Source organism: Thunnus maccoyii, chromosome 16, assembly GCF_910596095.1.
Source record: "Thunnus maccoyii chromosome 16, fThuMac1.1, whole genome shotgun sequence".
In the NCBI taxonomy this organism is placed as follows: Eukaryota; Metazoa; Chordata; class Actinopteri; order Scombriformes; family Scombridae; genus Thunnus; species Thunnus maccoyii.
Genome location: NC_056548.1, coordinates 26,583,373 through 26,600,913, shown reverse-complemented (window position 1 = coordinate 26,600,913; position 17,541 = coordinate 26,583,373). Strand labels below are relative to the sequence as shown.

Sequence of the window (17,541 nt, the reverse complement as noted above, 5' to 3'; positions counted from 1 at the left end):
AGCTGCTTGTGAATAATGTCCTACTGCTACGTACCCACCTGCAATCCTTATAAAAGAGGGAGAGACAAACATTTGACATCACTTCCTTCAAGAGTCAAAACTTTGTCAACTTAGGTAATGAAAATAAGGAGGCATGTTGGTGTATAAAGGTCTAAATGGTCTAGCTAACCATGCTTGCTGATGGTTAGCTTGTTGTGGCTAACTTTAGTTGCCATTTTAACCTCTATTGCTGCCGCTAGGAAAATATCTTGGAAAATCCCAGCTAGCATGTCTATGTGGGCCCAATATGGGTTAAATGCGGGCTACGTTGGTACCAGGTGGGCATGGGCTTGAACAAGGCAAATTGTGTGGGTCCCTCATGTCCATTCCATATAAGGTGACTGAATGGGCCCTTTCAGGGCTTCTAGTGGGCGGACAGCCCCTTTTTATTTGATTTACTTAATTGATATAGTAATCAAATTAATATTATGTTTGGGTGCTAGACAACAAATATTCATTCTATTTTATCATGACACTTTGTAATGTGTAATGTATATGTAAGGTATCTAACTAATCTAATCTAACTAATTCATATGCTAGTTAAGGCCATTTAACATTCTGACAAACTGTGGCACATTTACATTTTAATTTATGTTAGCTCCTGATAAATGCATTCAAATTAATACATATACAAATAGGTGACCAATTAATATATCAAATATTCAGGACACTAAAATATATAGGGATACAGAATAATACAAAATTACTGTTATTTTATTTATTTACAATGAGAACACAAAATCTGATTAAACTATTAAAATTAAATTTAATTAAATATGTTTCAGTCACAAGTTTAAGTTTATGTATTGTGTTTCTGCATGTCCATGTTTATGTTTTGAATCTATGTGGTGTCATTTCTCAGCTTTCCCTGTGAATATGTGAAAAAGTGTGTCATGTTGTTTCATGACAAAATAAAACCAAACCAATGAAAATATGAATCCCTTCAGGACTGCCAGTGGATGTCTGAATCTAAAATTACAGTTTAATGCATCAATACTCTGTTTGTCAAAATAAACTATGAATATAAGACTTGAGCACACATCACTGGATTTATATTGTTGAACCATACTAGTGTTTCCACATATTGCATTGACACCCCACAGCAACACACCTAATCTATGAATTTTTCATAATTGTATAACACTAAAAACTTTTATTGCAGAATGTATCTCAGAGTAGCTGATTCAAAACTTTATTTATATTTGAATTGAAGGTAATGATGTGTGGCCTTTAGAACTCATGTTAACTGAGTTACATCATCAATCATCAATCATCATTCCATCAAAGGAATTCGGTGATGATGTTGCGCATAAATTAGAATTCTGTGAGTTCTACTCATTTTAGTTTGAGTGGTTGAAAGGACACCAACACTCGAATTATCAAGTAAGCGATCGTAAGAAGAGGACTGTAAATCGACTACTGTGATACAGGTAAGAAGCTCTTTCTGTCTCTTGGATGTAGCAACATTTCTGTTAGTATAAAGTAGCATAAAATGGAAATATTCCAGTAAAGTACAAGTACCTCAAAATTGTACTTAAGTACAGCACTTGAGTAAATGTACTTAGTTACTTTCCACCACTAGAATTAACACACTGTTGTGGTCATTTACAGTGAATGAAAGTAACTTCTCCAATTTCTTTTCAGCTTTCTGAGAAAAAAAATGGCAGAAAGAATATTGACGACAATCTCATCCATTACCCGTAATAAGGACCCCTTCGAACTCCCCGGAAAATATAAGTTCCTGAGGGTTCTGGGACAAGGCGGCTTTGGACTGGTGCTGAAATGTCTTAAGAAAGACACGAAAGACATTGTGGCTGTTAAGCTCCCCAAACACGACCACAACGATTCTGACATCAGGGAGGTAGGACACTTGATTGATTTTTGATGTTCACAGCTGTAAAAGAATTTGTACAGTAAGGGGTACACTGAGTATCCAGTATTAAGTAAATTATATTTGGTAATTACAAGTGCAAAAAGGCAATTCTCTTCAGTTAGTGCTAAATAATACAGTAACAGGCACATCTATTGACAAGTATTTACTTTGTAAAGATATAGTGAATAATAATACAACTATCTGTAGTGAGAGTGAAGCACCATAGTATGATGCTCTGCCTTTCTAAACTGTCCTCTTAGTCCAACTGTTTCCCCTGACTTTCATACAAGTTAACATATGAACTATATGTAAACTAATCCTTTCAAACTTGTCTCCAGTTTTCTATGCTGCAGAACCTGATGCACCACAACTTGGACAAATGCAACATTGTCAAGTTTTATGATTGGTTTGAGGTGAGAAATGGAAAGGCGCTGGTCTTCGAGTCGTTGGACATCAGCCTAGACGAGTACATTCACTATAATCACCCATTATGTCTGAGTAAAATCAGACTCATCACCCAACAGGTATGAATATGGTACCATTAGATAGCAAGTAAAGCACTGAACACTGTGTCAGTTTGAAACTGTGCTACATGCTCTTATCTTATATTACTGACCTTGTACTTTGCAGTTGGCCACAGCATTCGATGCACTCAAGAGAATCAGAGTGATCCATACCGATGTCAAACCAGACAATATTATGGTGGTGAATCGCTGGACCAATCCCATCAGAGTCAAGCTGATAGACTTCGGCTTGGCCATCCCTGCAACTCAAACCAGGACGGGCATGAGATTGCAGACAGTTTTCTTCAGGTGAGGTCTATAGAGATACTGACTATTATTATACTGGAGTGAGTTTGTAGTCTTGCAGTTTTACTATTAGTAGCTGTGTGCTTTCTGTCTATACTTGTTGTTTATTTAGTTTATCCCTGTGCTAGATTGTATTTTAACACTTGAAATATGACAATGTTCCTCATTCTGTGTAACGCTTTTCTTCCACATTCAGGGCTCCGGAAATCATTTTGGGCCTTCCGTTTTCGGAGGCCATCGATATGTGGTCCCTGGGAGGTGTGCTGGCTGCCATGATCCTGGGCTATATACTGTTTCCTGGAAAAGATGAATATGAAGCAGTAAGTTACTAAGCTCAGTCGTGTTAGAACCACTGCTCTTCAGCAGTGGAGTTTAGCTAACGCTCAGTTGGTGATTCAAACCTGTGAGGGAAAATTAAGATTAAAATGGTCTTTGTTTAACATCAGTACCTCAGTAGAAAGTACTGTGATCAAGGTTATACATTAGACTGTACATTAGCTAAGAGAGGAGTTTTAGCGATAGTATTTAGACAGTGGAAGAAGTGGCATGCCTGTTGCATATCTTATTGTGATGCTGTGTTTTATCTCCAGCTGCGATTCATGACTCAACTCCTGGGTCAGCCGGCGGACGATCTTCTGAGGAAGGGAAGGAAAACAGACTTTTTTTTCAATAAGACTGACACCAACAGCTGGAGGCTAATGGTACCACAACAATTCATCTTTACTAATCTCTTCTCTAATTAAGATGACGTATTTCAGCCTTCCAACATTTAACAGTTAATCAGTTAGATTTATTGCCATATATTGAACCTTCTTTTAGACACCTGAGGAGTACTGGGGGAAGGATTCTCAGTCTTACGTAGACCGCAGGATGTACAAATATGCCTCTCTGGATTACCTGAAACAGGTAAGTGTTAAGTAGGTGGTAGCTGTCATTGTTACTGTCAGTTGATGTCTTTTAATGAATCATGAGGACGAGTTAACTGATGGTGGATTTGACCATTGTTTCCTAAACTAGATTCGTCGGGAGGATAAATTGGATGAAGCTGCGGAACGGGAGAAATGCATTGAGCTTTTGAAGGGCATGCTCAAAATAGATGAGGCTGAGAGGATTACCCCCAGTGAAGTCCTCACCCATCCCTTCATTGCACAGGGCTGCAACAACTCTTGGTAAATATGTGTGTGTGTGTGTGTGTGTGTGTGTGTGTGTGTGTCTGGTCTGTCATAGGCTACTTTTTGGGTCACATTTCAGACTTAAGACCAGTTAATTGGGGATGGCTTGTGGAAAAAGCTAATTTTTGGGTCAGTAGTTATGGTTAGTAGTTAGGGTAAGTCTCCAGGAAATTAATGTAGGTCTATGTAATGTTGTAATAACGTAATGTAAAAGTGACCATGACCTGATATGTGTGTGTGTGTGCTGAGATATTGGTAGTGATTTGAGTATATGTTATCAGACAACAGTAAGTGTCAGTGATAGTTTATAATTTGATCAATAATAGATGTGCATACTTGCTTATTGTGGGGGTAAGTTCTGTTTCCTGGCCATCAATGTAACAGTGAATGTTTGTCTTTTGATAGCAATGAAGCTCCAGAGGCAGCAGCTGCTCAACCCAGCCAGACCCAGACCCAGACCCAGACCGAGTCCGAAGTGCCAACAGAGAGGACCACAGCAGATGAGAGGTAGGTGTTAACTCATCATTGTCTTCTTTAGAGGAGTGTGTGGTACAGAGGCCACACTTCCTGCTTTTATTAGATTCAATTCTCCTTTTGGCTCAACACAAACTCATAGTACTCTCTTTGACAAAAAAAAAAAAAAAAAAATCATTGAAAAAAACTGCATTTACAACTCCAAAGCAGGTTTTCAGGAAGAATCCAAACACTGAGCCTAAAACTCTGTTGTGTTAGCAGCTCACAATTATCTGAAGTTTACACTGTAAAAACCTCCAGGGTTTCAAAACTAAGAATCCTGTTTATTTTCTGCATGGAAAACAGAGTAATTTATCACCGTATAAGCTAATAGTTAACAGCTCACTAACTGACTAACTTTAGCAACAGTAAGTTTAGCGTTAAGTTGGACAGTTCTGTTTTTCTCAATTCACTAATATTAAAATGCTAATGTTAGTTACAAACATCTTTATATCAGACTAAGGATGGTTAGATTTTCCCAGTAGTACTTTCTGTGTGGACTGAACTCTGCAGTTGGACTTTCAAACTGACTGGCTTCTCTACCGTAGAAATGGCAGCTGAGGCTCATGGGTATTGTAGTGTGTAAAGCCATTCGCCATACCAAACTGACTGGAAAACGGGGCTTCTCAGAAACAAAGCAATAATAATTCAAAATGATTTAATGATTTAATATAAAGCTATAGTTAGGGGTAAATGACCCAGGAGAATTTGTGTCGAGGAACACTGAAGATATTATTCAAAGACAAACTTTGAAATGGGAATTTACGCGACTAACAAATACTTGTGGGACCAGCAGCTCACCAACTTCATTTGTGACCTTTATGATGAAAATACAGGATGAATTTTCATCCTGAGGCAGCTTACTACTGACTCTGTGATTAACTTCATGTGTATTCATTCACCAGCACACATGGAGCCCTCAGTTTAACTTCCACGCAGCGGCCGTTGAGTGAGGAGAGCGCAATCAGGTAAGATGATTTCCCCTGGTCATCAACTCATTCCTCAGGTAGAGGAGAGACATTTCTTTCATGACACAAACAGAGATAATATCCTAACTGTGTGTTTGTGTGTTTACTTTGGTGACTCACGTGAATAACACGTCGAGAAGTGAGGTGCTATCTTCAGCCAGTGAGCACCCTGTTTGCGTCCCTCCTGCCCCATCTCTGATGGATGAAGCCACCAGCATCCACCCAGACCACCACAGTCGCTCTCCAAAAATTTCACGGACGGTTGCCATTATTGTTCGTCCCGCCACAGCCGAGAACACCGTGACACTGGAGAGTGAGGAGAGTGACACCAGGTGAGATGATTTCCTCCGGTCATGATACTCAATAAATGCATGTTTTGTATGTTATGACAATAACAGGAATAACACACTAACTATGTATGTGTGTGTGTATGTGTGTGTGTGTTTAGTTCGCAGTCTTGGATGTCAGAGTCTTCACTGGAAGTCAGTGACAGTGACAGTGAGATGTCTTGGACATCTGAGGACTCCACCTCATCTGGTAAGAAACAGTCACCTCCCCTTGTGTTTGAATCATTGTTCATTCAAAGGATGGTTGAGGTATTTAATGTCCTTTGACTTTCAGATGACTCTGGGACCACAGAGGAGGAAGACAAAAAGATGAAGAAGAAGAAGAAGAAGAACTGCTTCCGGCGCTTCTTCTCCTGGATGAAGAAAAACTTTTGCTGCTGCTGCACCGGTGTCCAAGAGGACGATTAAGGTAAGAAGGGAGGATCTGTGAAGGTTTTTATAGCATGATTTTCTATAAAAATCTTCACAGATCTTCAAAGTAAGTTGGACACTCTAAATTGTACAGGAAGTATTCAGTGCAGAAAATACTGACATGTAATTTTACAAATGTGTCTCGTGGCTTTTATGGTGGCTTTCATCATCTTCCAGATTTGGTCCAGGGGGCAGACACCCTCTCTACGTTTAAGAGTAGGCATAAAACTTTCCTTTTTGACAAAGCTTATAGTTAGGGCCGGCCAGGCTCGCCTTGGATCAGCCCTTAGTTATGCTGCTATAGGCCTAGACTGCCAGGGAACTTCCCATGATGCATTGAGCTCCACTCTCCTCCTCCTCCTCCTCTCCATCTGTATTCATTTATGTACCATTAATGCATGTTACTAACTTTGCTTCTTCCCTGCAGTTTTTTGTGCTTTCTCATCTCGCAGAAAACCATGGGTTGCAGGCCGAGCCTTCGCGGTCCTTCGCAGTCCTGTTAGTGTCCTTCCCTGGCTATTGCTGTTGTTATTGTTATTGTTATTGTTATGTTGTTTTGTTGTTTTTCACCTCAATGATGCTGTCAAAAATAAAAATTTCAATGTTTAATTAAAAATCAGAGTAACTTCCTTTGTTAAGGGGAACGCTGTTGGTAGAATAGGCAGTCTCATGTGATGTAACATTATGTTACATATACAGTTGATAAGTAGATCTATGAGGGAAGCAGCTCTGTCTGATACTTTACAAGCTGTTATAATCACATCAGACTCTTTAAGATATGATGGTGCCTGACCATTAAGGGCTTTGTAGGTGAGGAGAAGGATTTTAAATGCTGTTCTGGATTTTATATGGATCCAGTACAGAGAAGCTAAAATGGGGGAAATATGATCTCTTTTACTAGTTTTTGTCAGTATACATGCAGCTGCATTCTGGACCAGCTGGAGAGTTTTTAGAGACTTGTTGGGGCAGCCTGATAATAAGGAATTACAATAATCCAGCCTAGAAGTACCAAATGCGTGGACTAGTTTTCATTATCACACCAATTTTTAAGACAAGAGATCCGTCTGAGTTAACCAACTGAGTTAGCAATTAGCATCCATCTAATAATATCAAAGGTGGTAAAAAAGTGGTGGCAAAGAGGAGTTTATAGACGGCTTGAACATGATCATCATTCTCTGAATCTAATGCAGTTTGGTTTTAGAGTACACCACTCAACAGAATCAGCAAATTCCTATTTTGTTGAACAAATGAAATGCATGTCGGATAAAGGGGGTTGGAGCCATATTTATAGATTTGAATGAAGCATTTGACACAGTCAATCATTAGGTGCTATTATCTAAATCATCAACTCATAATGTATCTGAAAAAACTATTGAGTGGGTGGCATCATATTTGAAATTTATGTTGCTGAAGCTTTAAGACTTCGATTTCAAGGAGCAATTTTCTTTTCTCAAGTTTGAGAATTTGGTATTCTTTGTCAAGCACCATGGACAGAGTTGCGGTGGTTCCCTCTGACACTGAAGGGCAGACCTCTCCGCTCGGACCGGCTGCAGCTGACTCTGGTTCCCCTTCTCCCATCCTCTCCCCTCTTTGATCACCTGGTTCTCTTTCTCCTGGTCTCTGCTTCTCCTCCTCTGTTGTCTCATTCCAAGACAGGGTCGCTAAGAAAAATAAAAAGAAAAGCACTACTTCATTCTCGCGTCTCACATTATTGCTTTTGTTAACATGTAATTTGCATCCTCGTAAACTGTTAAATCATTAGCTAGCTAGCTAGCAGCTCAACATTAGCATACCAAAACCACACAGTAAAACTTTTTTTTTCTTTTGACTGCTGTCATCAAAACATTGTCATTATTGGCCTAATGTTACCTGTTTTCTCTTGGGTGTCACTGGCCTCCGTCTCTCCCTTTTCAGTCGGCGGGCTGCTGACATTTCTGTCTTTGCATCTTGTACCACATTTTTATCTTTTTAGAACGTCTTTGATGCTCCTCTCAACTGTGGGACTAACACTGTTCACTGTCGCTTCCATTTTATTGTTACACTCTTTGTTAAATTTTCCAAGTAAAATGTCCTTGTAACTGTTGAATTCCTCCAAAAGACACATATTTTCTGCTGGGGTAAACGGAGCTCAGTAGTTGGATGCAGTCACTCGGTCGGCCATTTTTTTTAATTTGAAAAATGTCTTAATTTACCCAGAATTCATTGTACCGAAATCCTGTTAAAAGTAGTCAAGAACTAAACTGCTTTATGCGACGGATGAATTTAGATGTCAATCTGAAGTGTGACTATCTGTTGTATCTAAACTGTAGTCAAAGTCTATCTTTGTGAAACTGGCTCTGGGCACCAGGCCGCAGGACCTCAGACACCTGAGGAATACTGGGGGAAATATCATCAGCCTCACATTGACCACAGGAAGTACAAATATCCCTGAAACAGGTAAGTGTTAAGTAGGTGGTAGCTGTCATTGTTACTGTCAGTTGATGTCTTTTAATGAATCATGAGGACGAGTTGACTGATGGTGGATTTGACCATTGTTTCCTAAACTAGATTCATCGGGAGGATAGATGCGATGAAGCCGATGATTGGGAGAAATGTACTGAGCTTTTGAAGGCCATAAGATGGAACCCAGCTGAAAACAGCTCATCTAGTGGCTAGCAAAAGGTATTCTGGGAAAGGTAGAAAATCAGTGAATGTAGTCAAGATATGCTCCGTGACGTGGAAATAAATTACAAAGTCAATTACAGTGCATATTTGGGAAATAACACACCGAATATCACAAATGGATGACTCACAAGTGTAGTAAGACATAAAGTCATAAAGTCATAGGTGACCAATTAATATATCAAACATTCAGGACACTAAAATATATAGGGATACAGAATAATACAAAATCACCGTTATTTTATTTATTTACAATGAGAACACAAAATAATTACCACTTTAAAATCCTTAAAATGTCATCTCCTCCTTCTCCCACATTAAAAAATCCAGAATCTGTGAATATGCAAATTTATTTCATATTTCAGAACTGTTGGACACAAGATGTCTCCTACTTCACTGTAAAGTACATTCTCAATGTTTGTGCACTGGAGGCTTTCCACAAGTTTCCACATCACACTTGTGTTAGTTGAATATTGGACTAGACTTGGCTTCCAAACTAGTTGTGATGTCACAAATCATGCTTGAAGGCCCACCGCTTAAAATGAGATTTTCAATGAAAACAGAAACTTTCCACTTTCAGCAGATGAAAACAATGATTGTTGGAACATTGTCTCTGTTCCCTTCACTGTATAGATGATTCAGAAGCCATATGTTCATTTAACCTGGGTAGTGTTGTGATTGGATGTTACCATTTCAGAATTATACAAAATTAAAAAAAGATGAAACAATGAAAACAGCCCTCTAGTGTAAAACTCTGAACATACATCATTCTACACAGTGAAGCTCAAACATCCAACTGTGGGGACAAGAAGAAAGCATGTTTTTGAGTGGAGGGGGACTTTAAAGCTGCACCAGGCCTGTACGTAAAGCCTTGTAAATCGTCTCCACACAGGAAGTTGACATCCTCTTGCAGAACGTCTGAGTAATGTAGTCCTCAAAAATTCAAACTTGAGTAAAGCAACTCATGTAGAAACCATAGGGAAAATGGCAATGGCCCTTTAAGGCAAAATCACAAACTTGCCTTAAAGGGCTTTACGACAGCCTCTATTCTTAAACCCTAATACTAAACCTCTCTCAGCTACATGTGCAGCTCAAAGTTGGAGGCAAGCAGTTACCAGCCTTTACCTCTATCTTAGATCCAAAAAAGGCAAGGTGGGAAAACAAATGTAGGTCTCTGCATTGCTAGCTGCTTGTGAATAATGTGTGCATACTTGCTTATTGTGGGGGTAAGTTCTGTTTCCTGGCCATCAATGTAACAGTGAATGTTTGTCTTTTGATAGCAATGAAGCTCCAGAGGCAGCAGCTGCTCAACCCAGCCAGACCCAGACCCAGACCCAGACCGAGTCCGAAGTGCCAACAGAGAGGACCACAGCAGATGAGAGGTAGGTGTTAACTCATCATTGTCTTCTTTAGAGGAGTGTGTGGTACAGAGGCCACACTTCCTGCTTTTATTAGATTCAATTCTCCTTTTGGCTCAACACAAACTCATAGTACTCTCTTTGACAAAAAAAAAAAAAAAAAAAATCATTGAAAAAAACTGCATTTACAACTCCAAAGCAGGTTTTCAGGAAGAATCCAAACACTGAGCCTAAAACTCTGTTGTGTTAGCAGCTCACAATTATCTGAAGTTTACACTGTAAAAACCTCCAGGGTTTCAAAACTAAGAATCCTGTTTATTTTCTGCATGGAAAACAGGGTAATTTTTCACCGTATGCAAAAAGCTAATAGTTAACAGCTCACTAACTGACTAACTTTAGCAACAGTAAGTTTAGCGTTAAGTTGGACAGTTCTGTTTTTCTCACTTCACTAATATTAAAATGCTAATGTTAGTTACAAACATCTTTATATCAGACTAAGGATGGTTAGATTTTCCCAGTAGTACTTTCTGTGTGGACTGAGCTCTGCAGTTGGACTTTCAAACTGACTGGCTTCTCTACCGTAGAAATGGCAGCTGAGGCTCATGGGTATTGTAGTGTGTAAAGCCATTCGCCATACCAAACTGACTGGAGAACGGGGCTTCTCAGAAACAAAGCAATAATAATTCAAAATGATTTAATGATTTAATATAAAGCTATAGTTAGGGGTAAATGACCCAGGAGAATTTGTGTCGAGGAACACTGAAGATATTATTCAAAGACAAACTTTGAAATGGGAATTTACGCGACTAACAAATACTTGTGGGACCAGCAGCTCACCAACTTCATTTGTGACCTTTATGATGAAAATACAGGATGAATTTTCATCCTGAGGCAGCTTACTACTGATTCTGTGATTAACTTCATGTGTATTCATTCACCAGCACACGTGGAGCCCTCAGTTTAACTTCCACGCAGCGGCCGTTGAGTCAGGAGAGCGCAATCAGGTAAGATGATTTCCTCTGGTCATCAACTCATTCCTCAGGTAGAGGAGAGACATTTCTTTCATGACACAAACAGAGATAACATCCTAACTGTGTGTTTGTGTGTTTACTTTGGTGACTCACGTGAATAACACGTCGAGAAGTGAGGTGCTATCTTCAGCCAGTGAGCACCCTGTTTGCGTCCCTCCTGCCCCATCTCTGATGGATGAAGCCACTAGCATCCACCCAGACCACCACAGTCGCTCTCCAAAAATTTCACGGACGGTTGTCATTATGGTTCGTCCCGCCACAGCCGAGAACACCGTGACACTGGAGAGTGAGGAGAGTGACACCAGGTGAGATGATTTCCTCCGGTCATGATACTCAATAAATGCATGTTTTGTATGTTATGACAATAACAGGAATAACACACTAACTATGTATGTGTGTGTGTATGTGTGTGTGTGTTTAGTTCGCAGTCTTGGATGTCAGAGTCTTCACTGGAAGTCAGTGACAGTGACAGTGAGATGTCTTGGACATCTGAGGACTCCACCTCATCTGGTAAGAAACAGTCACCTCCCCTTGTGTTTGAATCATTGTTCATTCAAAGGATGGTTGAGGTATTTAATGTCCTTTGACTTTCAGATGACTCCGGGACCACAGAGGAGGAAGACAAAAAGATGAAGAAGAAGAAGAAGAAGAACTGCTTCCGGCGCTTCTTCTCCTGGATGAAGAAAAACTTTTGCTGCTGCTGCACCGGTGTCCAAGAAGATGATTAAGGTAAGAAGGGAGGATCTGTGAAGGTTTTTATAGCATGATTTTCTATAAAAACCTTCACATATCTTCAAGGTAAGTTGGACACTCTAAATTGTACAGGAAGTATTCAGTGAAGAAAATACTGACATGTAATTTTACAAATGTGTCTCGTGGCTTTTATGGTGGCTTTCATCATCTTCCAGATTTGGTCCAGGGGGCAGACACCCTCTCTACGTTTAAGAGTAGGCATAAAACTTTCCTTTTTGACAAAGCTTATAGTTAGGGCCGGCCAGGCTCGCCTTGGATCAGCCCTTAGTTATGCTGCTATAGGCCTAGACTGCCAGGGAACTTCCCATGATGCATTGAGCTCCACTCTCCTCCTCCTCCTCCTCTCCATCTGTATTCATTCATGTACAATTAATGCATGTTACTAACTTGGCTTCTCCCTTGCAGTTTTTTGTGCTTTCTCATCTTGCAGGAAACCATGGGTTGCAGGCCGAGCCTTCGCGGTCCTTCGCAGTCCTGTTAGTGTCCTTCCCTGGCTATTGCTGTTGTTATTGTTATTGTTATTGTTATGTTGTTTTGTTGTTTTTCACCTCAATGATGCTGTCAAAAATAAAAATTTCAATGTTTAATTAAAAATCAGAGTAACTTCCTTTGTTAAGGGGAACGCTGTAGGTAGAATAGGCAGTCTCATGTGATGTAACATTATGTTACATATACAGTTGATAAGTAGATCTATGAGGGAAGCAGCTCTGTCTGATACTTTACAAGCTGTTATAATCACATCAGACTCTTTAAGATATGATGGTGCCTGACCATTAAGGGCTTTGTAGGTGAGGAGAAGGATTTTAAATGCTGTTCTGGATTTTATATGGATCCAGTACAGAGAAGCTAAAATGGGGGAAATATGATCTCTTTTACTAGTTTTTGTCAGTATACATGCAGCTGCATTCTGGACCAGCTGGAGAGTTTTTAGAGACTTGTTGGGGCAGCCTGATAATAAGGAATTACAATAATCCAGCCTAGAAGTACCAAATGCGTGGACTAGTTTTCATTATCACACCAATTTTTAAGACAAGAGATCCTTCTGAGTTAACCAACTGAGTTAGCAATTAGCATCCATCTAATAATATCAAAGGTGGTAAAAAAGTGGTGGCAAAGAGGAGTTTATAGACGGCTTGAACATGATCATCATTCTCTGAATCTAATGCAGTTTGGTTTTAGAGTACACCACTCAACAGAATCAGCAAATTCCTATTTTGTTGAACAAATGAAATGCATGTCGGATAAAGGGGGTTGGAGCCATATTTATAGATTTGAATGAAGCATTTGACACAGTCAATCATTAGGTGCTATTATCTAAATCATCAACTCATAATGTATCTGAAAAAACTATTGAGTGGGTGGCATCATATTTGAAATTTATGTTGCTGAAGCTTTAAGACTTCGATTTCAAGGAGCAATTTTCTTTTCTCAAGTTTGAGAATTTGGTATTCTTTGTCAAGCACCATGGACAGAGTTGCGGTGGTTCCCTCTGACACTGAAGGGCAGACCTCTCCGCTCGGACCGGCTGCAGCTGACTCTGGTTCCCCTTCTCCCATCCTCTCCCCTCTCTGATCACCTGGTTCTCTTTCTCCTGGTCTCTGCTTCTCCTCCTCTGTTGTCTCATTCCAAGACAGGGTCGCTAAGAAAAATAAAAAGAAAAGCACTACTTCATTCTCGCGTCTCACATTATTGCTTTTGTTAACATGTAATTTGCATCCTCATAAACTGTTAAATCATTAGCTAGCTAGCTAGCAGCTCAACATTAGCATACCAAAACCACACAGTAAAACTTTTTTTTTCTTTTGACTGATGTCACCAAAACATTGTCATTATTGGCCTAATGTTACCTGTTTTCTCTTGGGTGTCACTGGCCTCCGTCTCTCCCTTTTCAGTCGGCGGGCTGCTGACATTTCTGTCTTTGCATCTTGTACCACATTTTTATCTTTTTAGAACGTCTTTGATGCTCCTCTCAACTGTGGGATTAACACTGTTCACTGTCGCTTCCATTTTATTGTTACACTCTTTGTTAAATTTTCCAAGTAAAATGTCCTTGTAACTGTTGAATTCCTCCAAAAGACACATATTTTCTGCTGGGGTAAACGGAGCTCAGTGGTTGGATGCAGTCATTCGGTCGGCCATTTTTTTTAATTTGAAAAATGTCTTAATTTACCCAGAATTCATTGTACCGTAATCCTGTTAAAAATAGTCAAGAACTAAACTGCTTTATGCGACGGATGAATTTAGATGTCAATCTGAAGTGTGACTATCTGTTGTATCTAAACTGTAGTCAAAGTCTATCTTTGTGAAACTGGCTCTGGGCACCAGGCCGCAGGACCTCAGACACCTGAGGAGTACTGGGGGAAATATCATCAGCCTCACATTGACCACAGGAAGTACAAATATCCCTCTCTGGATTACCTGAAACGGGTAACTGTTAAGTAGGTGGTAGCTGTCATTGTTACTGTCAGTTGATGTCTTTTAATGAATCATGAGGACGAGTTGACTGATGGTGGATTTGACCATTGTTTCCTAAACTAGATTCATCGGGAGGATAGATGCGATGAAGCCGATGATTGGGAGAAATGTACTGAGCTTTTGAAGGCCATAAGATGGAACCCAGCTGAAAACAGCTCATCTAGTGGCTAGCAAAAGGTATTTTGGGAAAGGTAGAAAATCAGTGAATGTAGTCAAGATATGCTCCGTGACGTGGAAATAAATTACAAAGTCAATTACAATGCATATTTGGGAAATAACACACCGAATATCACAAATGGATGACTCACAAGTGTAGTAAGACATAAAGCCATAAAGTCATAGGTGACCAATTAATATATCAAACATTCAGGACACTAAAATATATAGGGATACAGAATAATACAAAATCACCGTTATTTTATTTATTTACAATGAGAACACAAAATCTGATTAATGAAAATTAAATTTAATTAAATATGTTTCAGTCACAAGTTTAAGTTTATGTATTGTGTTTCTGCATGTCCATGTTTATGTTTAGAATCTATGTGGTGTCATTTCTCAGCTTTCCCTGTGAATATGTGAAAAAGTGTGTCATGTTGCTTCATGACAAAATAAAACCAAACCAAACCGAATTTGTGTCGAGGAACACTGAAGATTTTATTCAAAGACAAACTTTGAAATGGGAATTTACGCGACTAACAAATACTTGTGGGACCAGCAGCTCACCAACTTCATTTGTGACCTTTATGATGAAAATACAGGATGAATTTTCATCCTGAGGCAGCTTACTACTGACTCTGTGATTAACTTCATGTGTATTCATTCACCAGCACACGTGGAGCCCTCAGTTTAACTTCCACGCAGCGGCCGTTGAGTCAGGAGAGCGCAATCAGGTAAGATGATTTCCTCTGGTCATCAACTCATTCCTCAGGTAGAGGAGAGACATTTCTTTCATGACACAAACAGAGATAATATCCTAACTGTGTGTTTGTGTGTTTACTTTGGTGACTCACGTGAATAACACGTCGAGAAGTGAGGTGCTATCTTCAGCCAGTGAGCACCCTGTTTGCGTCCCTCCTGCCCCATCTCTGATGGATGAAGCCACCAGCATCCACCCAGACCACCACAGTCGCTCTCCAAAAATTTCACGGACGGTTGCCATTATTGTTCGTCCCGCCACAGCCGAGAACACCGTGACACTGGAGAGTGAGGAGAGTGACACCAGGTGAGATGATTTCCTCCGGTCATGATACTCAATAAATGCATGTTTTGTATGTTATGACAATAACAGGAATAACACACTAACTATGTATGTGTGTGTGTATGTGTGTGTGTGTTTAGTTCGCAGTCTTGGATGTCAGAGTCTTCACTGGAAGTCAGTGACAGTGACAGTGAGATGTCTTGGACATCTGAGGACTCCACCTCATCTGGTAAGAAACAGTCACCTTCCCTTGTGTTTGAATCATTGTTCATTCAAAGGATGGTTGAGGTATTTAATGTCCTTTGACTTTCAGATGACTCCGGGACCACAGAGGAGGAAGACAAAAAGATGAAGAAGAAGAAGAAGAAGAACTGCTTCCGGCGCTTCTTCTCCTGGATGAAGAAAAACTTTTGCTGCTTCTGCACCGGTGTCCAAGAGGACGATTAAGGTAAGAAGGGAGGATCTGTGAAGGTTTTTATAGCATGATTTTCTATAAAAACCTTCACAGATCTTCAAGGTAAGTTGGACACTCTAAATTGCATAGGAAGTATTCAGTGAAGAAAATACTGACATGTAATTTTACAAATGTGTCTCGTGGCTTTTATGGTGGCTTTTCATTATCACACCAATTTTTAAGACAAGAGATCCGTCTGAGTTAACCAACTGAGTTAGCAATTAGCATCCATCTAATAATATCAAAGGTGGTAAAAAAGTGGTGGCAAAGAGGAGTTTATAGACGGCTTGAACATGATCATCATTCTCTGAATCTAATGCAGTTTGGTTTTAGAGTACACCACTCAACAGAATCAGCAAATTCCTATTTTGTTGAACAAATGAAATGCATGTCGGATAAAGGGGGTTGGAGCCATATTTATAGATTTGAATGAAGCATTTGACACAGTCAATCATTAGGTGCTATTATCTAAATCATCAACTCATAATGTATCTGAAAAAACTATTGAGTGGGTGGCATCATATTTGAAATTGATGTTGCTGAAGCTTTGAGACTTCGATTTCAAGGAGCAATTTTCTTTTCTCAAGTTTGAGAATTTGGTATTCTTTGTCAAGCACCATGGACAGAGTTGCGGTGGTTCCCTCTGACACTGAAGGGCAGACCTCTCCGCTCGGACCGGCTGCAGCTGACTCTGGTTCCCCTTCTCCCATCCTCTCCCCTCTCTGATCACCTGGTTCTCTTTCTCCTGGTCTCTGCTTCTCCTCCTCTGTTGTCTCATTCCAAGACAGGGTCGCTAAGAAAAATAAAAAGAAAAGCACTACTTCATTCTCGCGTCTCACATTATTGCTTTTGTTAACATGTAATTTGCATCCTCGTAAACTGTTAAATCATTAGCTAGCTAGCTAGCAGCTCAACATTAGCATACCAAAACCACACAGTAAAACTTTTTTTTTCTTTTGACTGCTGTCATCAAAACATTGTCATTATTGGCCTAATGTTACCTGTTTTCTCTTGGGTGTCACTGGCCTCCGTCTCTCCCTTTTCAGTCGGCGGGCTGCTGACATTTCTGTCTTTGCATCTTGTACCACGTTTTTATCTTTTTAGAACGTCTTTGATGCTCCTCTCAACTGTGGGACTAACACTGTTCACTGTCGCTTCCATTTTATTGTTACACTCTTTGTTAAATTTTCCAAGTAAAATGTCCTTGTAACTGTTGAATTCCTCCAAAAGACACATATTTTCTGCTGGGGTAAACGGAGCTCAGTAGTTGGATGCAGTCACTCGGTCGGCCATTTTTTTTAATTTGAAAAATGTCTTAATTTACCCAGAATTCATTGTACCGAAATCCTGTTAAAAGTAGTCAAGAACTAAACTGCTTTATGCGACGGATGAATTTAGATGTCAATCTGAAGTGTGACTATCTGTTGTATCTAAACTGTAGTCAAAGTCTATCTTTGTGAAACTGGCTCTGGGCAC

General features: G+C 39.8%; 1 protein-coding gene across 6 annotated transcripts; it reads left to right on the top strand.

Annotated features, from left to right (window-relative positions):
* Window positions 1–12,158, top strand: LOC121880697 (homeodomain-interacting protein kinase 1-like). 6 transcript variants are annotated; one of them, XM_042388146.1, is made up of 14 exons: window positions 2–1,469; window positions 1,684–1,900; window positions 2,251–2,436; window positions 2,543–2,724; window positions 2,918–3,041; window positions 3,312–3,422; window positions 3,541–3,627; window positions 3,739–3,890; window positions 4,299–4,400; window positions 5,312–5,374; window positions 5,515–5,706; window positions 5,823–5,911; window positions 5,996–6,130; window positions 6,560–6,578. In XM_042388146.1, the coding sequence occupies exons 2-13, from the start codon at window positions 1,700–1,702 to the stop codon at window positions 6,127–6,129; spliced, it is 1,623 nt and encodes a 540-aa protein (XP_042244080.1). In that variant the 5' UTR covers window positions 2–1,469; window positions 1,684–1,699; the 3' UTR covers window position 6,130; window positions 6,560–6,578. The 6 variants fall into 6 exon arrangements, with proteins under 6 accessions (XP_042244081.1, XP_042244080.1, XP_042244079.1 ...); XM_042388145.1 differs by lacking the exon at window positions 6,560–6,578 and adding an exon at window positions 6,290–6,327; XM_042388144.1 differs by lacking the exons at window positions 5,312–5,374; window positions 5,515–5,706; window positions 5,823–5,911; window positions 5,996–6,130; window positions 6,560–6,578 and adding exons at window positions 10,074–10,175; window positions 11,093–11,155; window positions 11,296–11,487; window positions 11,611–11,692; window positions 11,777–11,904 and having other exon boundaries at window positions 4–1,469.
* Window positions 12,159–17,541: the final 5,383 nt, after the last annotated feature.

What these genes read in the sequence shown, in the direction of transcription:
- LOC121880697 (XM_042388142.1), top strand. Translation starts at nt 1,700, where the DNA reads ATGGCAGAAAGAATATTGACGACAATCTCATCCATTACCCGTAATAAG. An exon ending in ACGATTCTGACATCAGGGAG is followed by an intron (nt 1,901 to 2,250) that starts GTAGGACACTTG and finishes ACTTGTCTCCAG; the next exon opens with TTTTCTATGCTGCAGAACCT. An exon ending in CCAACAGCTGGAGGCTAATG is followed by an intron (nt 3,423 to 3,540) that starts GTACCACAACAA and finishes ACCTTCTTTTAG; the next exon opens with ACACCTGAGGAGTACTGGGG.